Source organism: Netta rufina (assembly GCF_964035555.1).
Source record: "Netta rufina genome assembly, chromosome: 10".
Lineage (NCBI taxonomy): Eukaryota > Metazoa > Chordata > Aves > Anseriformes > Anatidae > Netta > Netta rufina.
This window is the reverse complement of record NC_140133.1, coordinates 3,071,108-3,080,444: the sequence shown is the minus strand read 5'-3', so window position 1 is coordinate 3,080,444 and position 9,337 is coordinate 3,071,108. Positions and strand designations below refer to the sequence as shown.

The following is a 9,337-nucleotide window of genomic DNA, read 5'->3' as shown; positions in this document are numbered from 1 at the left end:
TGTTGGCCCAAACTCGGAGGGATTTGGCAGCGGCAAAGCAGCGGCGGCAGCAGCAGCAGGAGGAGGAAAAGCCCCTCGCGCGTCGCTAGTCACTACCATGGGGGTCGGGTAGCGGGACCGCAGGGGCAGCGCACACCTGGCTCGGGGTGGGTGGGGGGCGTCTCGGCCTTTTTTTTTTTTTTTTCTTTTTTTTTTTTTTTTCTTTCTTTTTCCTCTCATACGCTGGAGAAAGTGAGAATAATGCACCACCACCAGCAGCAGCCGCCGGAGCAGCACCCAGAAGGTAAGAGCCAGCAAGGGCAGCGGCAGCAGAATGCCCGGGGCTGAGGGGAGGGGGGGCAGCGGGGGAGGATTTGTGAGGGATTTGGGAGACGGGGATTAGGGAGGGAGAGGAGGGGTGAGGATGGGGCAGGTTTGGGGTGGGGAGAGGACCGGGAGACGGGGGGGAGGGGGCAGGGGGCGAAGACGGGAGGGATCGGGGTGCCGTCGGGGTTGGGGGGGATGCGGCTGTTGGGGGCTCCGGCACATCCCCCGCAGCTGGGTGTAAGGTTTAATTTACTACCCCGGGGTAGTAATGTGGAGGTGGCAGGGATGCAGCGGGACACGAAAGAACCCGAGGGATGGCTGCGCGGATCGGGGGGTTGTTTGCGCCGAGCCACGTTTCGTAGCATCCCGGGAGGCAGGCGGGGGGAGATGTCTGTGCCGTTGCTTTTTTTTTTTTTTAAAAAAAAAAAAAAAAAAAAGAAAGAAAAAGAAAAGGACTCCAGTGAAAAACGCCGCGATGGACACCGCCGCCCCCGAGGAGCCGCGCTGCCTTCGGGCAGCCCCAGGTGCGGGCGGGCAGCTCTGCCCCGCTGCCGCCGGCTGAGCTCCGGCCGGGAGCCATCTTAGCGCGCCCCCCGCGGCCGCCCCTCGCGCAGGCAGCGGCCGAGGCCGAGGCCGAGGCCGAGCCTGGGACCGGCGGCGTGTGAGGGGCTGAGGCAGCCCCGGTCTGCGCTGCCCCCGCCGGGGAGGCGGCGGGAGGTGACCGGAGGGCTGGGCTGGCGAGCCCCGAGGCTCCGCTGCTCGGCGAGCGGCGGTCGCTGGGGAGGTGTTTTCCCCTCCTGCCCGGGTAGCTGGATGCGTGTCGCTGCCGTTCCGCCCGTCAGCCCCGGTTCCCTGCGCGGATGCTGTGCCGTTCTTCCATTTTTTCCCCACCCAGGCATCTTCAAGTTTTGGGTTTGACTTAGGAGCGTCTCCTTCCTACAGGTGCATGTAGGAGGAGGCTCTGCTGCTCTAGTCAGGGAGCTCGCGAGGAAAGAGCTGTGCGAGGAGGTGTTGTTTTGCCTGCTTTGCTGTCATCCGGGATAAAAAAAGGCCTTAAAATATTATTTGGAAGGTGCGATTTATTTTGTGACACCTTGTGAAAAAGCAGAAATAAAATAAAATTCCTTTACAGTAGTTTGACGGGTGTAATTTCTGCCGTGCAAGATAGCAGAGCTTTATGAACCTATTTACCACCAGACAATATTATGTTTTCCTGTGTGGGAGGCATTTTTCTTTGAGAATACAGAACAGTGCGAAATTTAACTTGCTTACAGGACTTCTGGGGTTTTATGTTTTGGGGGAAGAGGTGTACACTTGGTTGTTCTCGATTGAAAAATGTGCAAGGATTTTAAATGACTACTCCTTCGATCAGGATGAGGTGAGGAAATAGTAAATGCTGAGGCACCACAGCCCAATCGGTCATTAGGAGGAGGTGTGTTTTACTGCGTTATCGTGCTGACAGAAGAGCTGCCATCCAGTTCGTGAAGGAAAAAAAAAAGGAAGAATTAAAATGTCAAGTGTTGGTGTAGCACTTGCCTTGACACTTAGGTTAAACTTGAAATAAATGCTGGTTCCTGAGACCTTTTGGCTACTGTTGAATCACATATATACACTCATACCTGTATATTCAATCATGTATGTATGTACGCATACATACATACACATGTGCATATACTTATGCTCTATAGTATACATAATATAAGCATCACACCAGCAAGAGGTCTTAAAATAATCTTTTAATCAAAAACACTGTGACACATTCTAGCATAAAAAGTTATAAACAAGTACTTTTTTTTTTTCCGTTTCTCTCACAGAGGCGAACTATGCAAGTAGCACCAGAATTCCTCTCCCTGGTGACGGACCAACTACTCAGTCAAACAGTTCAGCACCATCCAAGCAAACTGTTCTGTCTTGGCAAGCTGCAATTGATGCTGCTAGACAAGCAAAGGCTGCCCAAAATATGAGTACCACCACAACCCAGCCTGTAGGATCTCTGTCCCAAAGAAAACGTCAGCAATATGCCAAGAGCAAAAAACAGGGTAATACGTCTAATAGTCGGCCACCCCGTGCCCTTTTCTGTTTATCCCTCAACAATCCAATACGAAGAGCCTGCATTAGTCTAGTAGAATGGAAGTATCCTTTGATGCAGTTTCATTTTACCATCTGTTCCTTGAGTTTTCCAGATAGATCAGAGGAATTGTATTGCCATGTCTGATAGTGTCACAGCTAGTGACAGTTAGTTCACTTAACTCTGTGCGGGTAACACTCATTAACGTTAATGGTAGTTAATTTTGTGTAAATTGCTGTTAATGATAGCCTCTTAATCCGTGTCATAACGATGTAGAGTATTGTTTCATTAAAGTAAGTACTTCAAAGACAGGGAAGAGTTCATAGTGGTTCGTTTTTTCTTAGGGGGAGAGGGGAACACATTCTGAACTTAACTTTTGGCATTTGCAAGCTTATGTTATGTTCCATCAAATCTCAATATTGAATTCATTGCTCTTCCAAATAAGGCTGAATAGACAGGAATACATCTAGTGGTTTTAATTGGGAGATGACCTTTGACCTAAGATGTCAAACCTGTATCTTCTATATAGTGATGAGGTGTTAGGGCCAATGTATGTAGATGTAGAATGAATGGTGAAGTTATTTCAAAATGATGTTTTCCAATTGCTAAATGCAAGGAAGGCTTTTAGCTAAAATACAGATTCACTGTAATTACATATGAATGACTGAACATTTACAACATACATGTATGTCTGCCACCAAACATTTGGAAGCTCATCCGGCTGTAGATTCAGGATCAGGTATACTGGCATGTGTTCATGATTTGAGTGCTTGGAAGAATTGCTTTATCTTCAGGTCAGTGGTTCTGATTTGGAAGAATGTGGATTTCCTTGGAAGAACAAAGAGCATGTAGATTTGGTATATTTTTTAATTCTCAAGAAAAAGTTTGAAATAGAGAATGAAGCTTTGTTGAAGTACAAGGATAAAAACACATGCCTGTTAGTTGTGGCAATATCCCTGTAGCAGAAGAGAGCTATTTACGAGAGTAGACTAACAAAGTAAAATTCATTTTGTTATTTTAAGCAGCACACCCAACCGCTTTCAGTAGGAAATATTTCTCATTTATAGGGCTTTTTTTTTTTTTCCCAATTCTTTGAACTTAATTAAAGATAATGAAACAGATTCCACTTTCATTTACACTGGTAGAAGTCCAACTAATTTCAGTAAATTGGCATCTCCTTGGCTAAGGTCAGTGAAATGAAATTACTATGGGTCTAGAGTGGAATAACTCGGGGCAGAATTTGTCCTGCTAGCACTGTATCATAAAACAAGCTTGTCAGTCTTGCACTGATATTGTCCATTTCAGTCTGGAGAACACTGCTTGTTGAGATGTGTATTCTAACTTTATTTTGTAATGACTGTTGATGTTGATGGGCTTTTGTGAAGGTAAACTCAGACCTTGAGTTTACAAACTGAGATGTCAACAAACGAAATTTACAAGATCTTAAAGGGCATGTGAGCTTAATAGTCTTTTTCATCGTAAAAAGTCTATTCTAAATTGAAAAAATTGTTTTTGAGGAAACAAAATTATATGCAGTGCTCTTTGCTCAATCTTTTATGGAAATTTTATGGACATATATGAGGAAGCTGTGCACTGAAATGGGGGGGGAAAAAGTCAAGTCCCAAATACTTTGTTTACAAACTTCCAAAAGTAGTTTTATCTGAGTACCCCCATATTTTTAATTAGAAGAAGATAATTAAATATTATTCAGAGAAAGGCAAATTGATGATAAGCTGGAGAATAAACTTCATAAGGCTGAATTTTAAGAAATACCTTTCTTTTCCTGGAGGAAAAATATCTCCAGATTTCAACTGTATTCATCTAGACATGTTGTTAAAAGTGTAGCTGTAGTTCCTGCCATCCCATGTGAAAGCCTAAAGCCTCCCAGTATGTATGGCTGCCAAGCCAGCAATGACATTCTCTTAGCCAGTCTACTCGCCTAAACTTTCATTGGTTCTGGCCAAAGCAAAACTGTTCAGGTGTTCAGCTGTCCAAGACATGAAAGGGGCTCAGAGTTTTCTGTGTGCATTACACAACATTCCAGCTCTCTACAGGAGAACAGTTGTGATTTGTTGGGAATCATTCTCATCTTACTATGAACTAGATACCAAATGATTTTCTTCCTTTGGATAAACACATTTCTGTTAGTTAATGAGACTTAATGTTAGCATATGAAGACGAAATAGCTCCATAAATATTCCTTATCTAGCATGTTAACCTGCATATTGATTTAAGAGTATGTAATTAAATTAATCTGTAGAACTTAATAAAAAGCGCTCTGTGGCAGCAACAGTAAGTCTTCTCCCCTTTGCAGAAAAGAGCAGCACATTGAAACATCAGTGTGATGGAAAATAATTTGGTGTAGTGATATAGTTGGAGGTGATTGAGTGTTTGTCACAGTTATCAGTCAAAAGATTGCCTGAGACCTAAGACCTGTTTGAGTGTTAGAACTGAAAAAAGAGCTAGGCTTGAAAGTTAGTAGGCACTTAGAATTCATGGATTCCTTAACAGGATTTTCCAGACCATTTGACATATTTATACTACTGTCTATTTTTGCCAATTGTGTGGCCTTAGCTGTTTACATCCCATTCCCAGAAGATGATTCTAATTCAACTAATCATAATTTGGTAAGTACTCTTGTATTTTTATTTTATAATGATGTTCTTTTATCTTGATGGTCAAGATTAGTTGCTAGTGTTTGAGACCGTATTAAGTGTAACAATTTCAGTCAAAAAACTGGTATGCAGTGATACTTTGGAATAAAATATATCCAGAATGTGGAATTGTTTTATTTTTATTTTTAATGTGTTCCCTTATGTCATATGTTTAAAACCAGATATTTTTCAGCAGTAAAATTATTTGGAAGAGAATGTAAATTAATGTTATACTGTGCGTGTATAGAGGTATGGTATTAAAAACCTTGATTTAAATTTCTGTTGTTTTAGACATGCCTTTTTCAGTCCTTCTGAAGTTTTACTGTCTTTCCTAGTATGCTTATCTAATCTATTTTCAATTTTTAATGGTGTTATTTAGCTGTATATATTATTAGATGAGAAGAGAATGGTGGGAAACTTTACAGCAATACATTTTGAACTTGTAAGAATAGCAATGTGAATTTTAAAAGCAGTTACTTCTAAGTGTTTTTTAAAGAGGATGATATTGCTGTACTTTGTAGAGCTGTATTTCTTCCATTAAAAATAGTATACCTGTGTTGTACTTGAAAATATTATGTAAAATATTTTCCTTTTAGTTGCTATTTTATTAATACTTTGGGAGGCTATCACTCTTAAAGGTGATTTGAATTTACATTAGAATAGTTCCATCGTTTACATTAAAAGATATTTTGAAATAGTAATTAGACCTCAGCAAACCTTTGAGTTTTCAAAGTCTATGGGACTTACTTTTTTTGAGCGGTGGTTAGGAGGGTGTCTTCAGAACAAAAATTGGATGCCAGATCAGTAAGTAGGTAATTTTGGACTACTTTGGATGGAAAATTTAGGCTGATACGAGGCTTTCTATTTTTAGAGATGTTTGTGCATTGTGTGGTGTGTAAGATTAATTACTTTCGGGGGGGGTGGAGGGGTGGGAAGGGGGGAACCAACCACATTCGATTCATATGATCTGTTTAATATATTTTTGTTCATCAAGATTAAGCATCTATGGATGACAAAAAAAACATGCTAGCGAAAGGCAGAATAATTCAGGTCAATGTAAAGAATTATTTATGCAGCTGTGTATCTAGCCAGCCAACAGTCTTATCTCTCTTCATTTTCTCCCCTCTGTGAGAAATTGAGGGCACAGATCTCAATAGCTGCCAATCCAACAAGAGATTTGGTAATAACAACTTTCAAAAAGCATTACATGAAAAAGGTAATATAATTACTTGTGTTAGAGGCTAATCATTTTGAAATAAATGTTTTTAGCTTTAGTTTTGTTAGGCTGGTATCTGACCTAATTCTGCAATGTGTTAGCATTTAGAAAGCAATGTACGTTTTTGTCCCTGATGTTATTTTAACTAATGTGAACAGGTTGGTCTAAGCAAAAATACATTACCTTTTTATTTTTTTGTTATTTTTATTGTTATTTTATTTTTTAATAAGAGTTCCCTATCTATTTTAGGAAAAGAGGTCTTGAAGACCTCTAAGTGTACATATGGTTTAGAATTTGGCCATTTAAATTTGCCTTTTGTTAATTTTGAGTAATTCCACTAGGCTTGCTCAAGTACTGCCATGTGCTGGGGCAGACTTGAGCCAGAAAAGGGAATGTACTGACACATCCTGTCTACCTGATGTAATAAATTACTCTGGCAGAAGCAGTGTTGTCTTTCCTTATGACTAGGGTTATACATCATGAAATGCACTAACCATTGATCTGTGTCCTTGTATCTTTCTCAGGTATTTTGCTGACATTTTTCTCAACTAGTGTAGCCCAACTTCCTTTGTTAAGCCGGTACTTTGGATTCAAGTATGATGTGAAGCACTATCGTATAAGATAACTTAGAAATCTTCAAGCTTAATTGGGAACCAGTTTGAGCATGTTTCCTGATGTGTGTGGATCAGAAATGTGGAGTTATATTCTGAATGGACTGTGCTTGGCCACTTACTGGTGTGACAGTTCTGTGTTCTGTGGGAAAATGTATCCAGAAAGCAGTCAGAAACACTTTGATGTGTTTCTTCTGTCTTCTGGGAGAGGCAGGAGAAAGAGATCTTCTATTCCTTGAATGGAGCAGTTCTGTCATTATGGTCTGTTGTGCACAGAGTACTATACAGACTAATGAGCTTCCAAGAGTTATTGAGCTCGGTCCCTTATTCTACTTAAGTGAGTAAGCACTGACCAATTGACATTTTCACAAGTTGGTACAGTTCTTCTGCAAGTAGTTTGGAGAAACTATTATTGATCCGGGAAAGTTTTTCTTTTGCTGCAGCAGGAGGATAGGGCCAGTATACTCTGGGCTGAATCCTCATAAGCCCACTATTTCATTCGGAGTTAGATGTAGTTTTTTTTGATCTGCCTTGAAGTTTCAGGTGATCTGAACTTTTCATGTTTGATTCAGCTCTTCTTTTGGCAGTGTCTCTTGTCTGCACTTGATAAGAAGCTGTTTCTGTCAGGATGAATTTCCTGTATATTTCTTCTATTTCTGCTTTTTTTTTTTTTTTTTTTTTTCCCCCTCATCTGTTTTATTTATTTTCATGTCTTTTGTCTTCAACTTCCCGCTTATTTCTGTTTCTCATTATCTTTTGTCTCTGCCCTCTGTCTTCCTTCTGTCTTTACTCTTCCACTTGGCCTCTTCTGCAGCATGCTTTGCTCTATCTCACTCTCCTACCTCATTTTTTTCTTGTATCATCCTGCTGTACCATGTTCTGTTCTCTCAGACTGTCTTGTGCTTTGCCTCCTACTTACTTGGGTAGGAGGCAATCTAACCCATGGGTTAGATTAGCACCATATTTTACTCTGCAGTATGCAGGCAGACTGGCACAGCACAGGTAGGGATTTCTCCTGTGATCAAGACATTGAGACATCTTTGGTTATTATTATTTTTTTTGAAGTGTGAACAATAAGGCGTCCATGCTGAGTCTATGAAAAATAGAGCACTGAAGTTTGAGTTGTTTGCATCTCTTGTGTCTAGACTCCAAGAGTTTTCACTGGTGAGACTGTTCTACTTGAAGAGATTCAAGGCTCCCATTTTGAGGGACTTGCATATATTGCAGCAAATTGGCAAGTGCGAAGTCACATACACAAGGGGCTAACGGGAGCCTATGAGGTCCCCATGAGGGACCCTAACGAGAACTGAAGACTCTATGCCCCTGATAACAGGTTCTTCAGCCTTGTTTCTGATTATGGTTGTCAGTGGGGAACTCTCTTGAAAGGTGAAGTTCTGCATTAAAAGGTCTCCCCAGCCTGTGCTTACAGGGCTGGTGAGCTGATGGCCCACAACACCTCCTTTTCTTTCTCCAAACTTTTCAAGGCAGCTGGGACCAGGAGAGCCTTAGTGGGGGGACCCTGCTACGGAAAGCTACTGTTTGTATTCTGTCTTTCAGGCAAACATTTCCCCTGTAAGTAGATTTAGGTGAATCTTTCAGTGACCTCCAACAGGAAAGCCTGTGTTGTCCCTGCACTGTTACTTGTGCCTTCAATCTAGGTCACAGCAGGAGAGTGCTCTGAGAAGAACCAGTGAACTCCTGACATAAGGTGTCAGGCTTCCTATCCTTATCTCATTAGCAACCCCATGACTCATTCAGTCCTCAGGCCACATGACTGACTAATCCATCCATTGACAAGGTTTTGGGATTCTACCTTGCACCTAGTTATCCTCTACTTGTAGTTTATCTGACAATATTTGTGTAGAATGTCGTTGGTTTTAAACACACAGTAAATAATAAATTGTTTAATTAACAAATATTCTGTGATGTATTTTAGAAAGATTTCTACTTGTATTTATTTGCTGTGTTTTTCAGCTGAGGGAGCTTTGGGGCTTGGGTCTCTTTTTCTGTACCTCGATTACGCTGGTATCTCATTTAAAAAAACAACTCAAAGTAACTGTTGTAGCAGCCTGACTTATTTTGCTCAAAATAAGTAATAAAGCTGTTGTGTTTTTAGCTGAGACTGCACATTGGCAAGTAACCTTTGTACAGCTGCAATAATTCCTTACTGGATGACACTTTGGCAAGGGGATCATTTAAAAATGCTCCACTCAGCCCTATCTTCACATTTCAATTTTCTTCTATTACTGCCAGCCCAAGCTTCCGATAGTACGCATTAATAAATAGTTATGGATTATTTTGACTTGTTATCAGTGCAGATCCTAGTTTTTTGAACTTTTCTTTTGCTTTGTAATGGACACCCCTGCAAAGTAAAATGAAAAATTCTGCATTGGTAGAATTTTGCACCCACTTTGTCCTGCAGTCACTTCTTAGGCTCTGCACTGTGATAGTAGCATCCAACAGTGAGGTCTTCCTCATTCTT

The 9,337-nt window shown here is 41.1% G+C and overlaps 1 protein-coding gene across 1 annotated transcript in view; it reads left to right on the top strand.

Annotated features, from left to right (window-relative positions):
* Positions 1–240: 240 nt before the first annotated feature.
* Positions 241–9,337, top strand: part of CACNA1D (calcium voltage-gated channel subunit alpha1 D) — a gene marked incomplete at both ends in the record, with an annotated part of 188,769 nt that continues 179,672 nt past the window's right edge. Inside the window, 3 exons of the mRNA XM_084292806.1 lie at positions 241–283; positions 2,121–2,439; positions 4,896–5,001. Of these exons, the coding sequence (XP_084148932.1) occupies positions 241–283; positions 2,121–2,439; positions 4,896–5,001 (468 nt within the window). The remainder of the gene's footprint in view (positions 284–2,120; positions 2,440–4,895; positions 5,002–9,337) is intronic.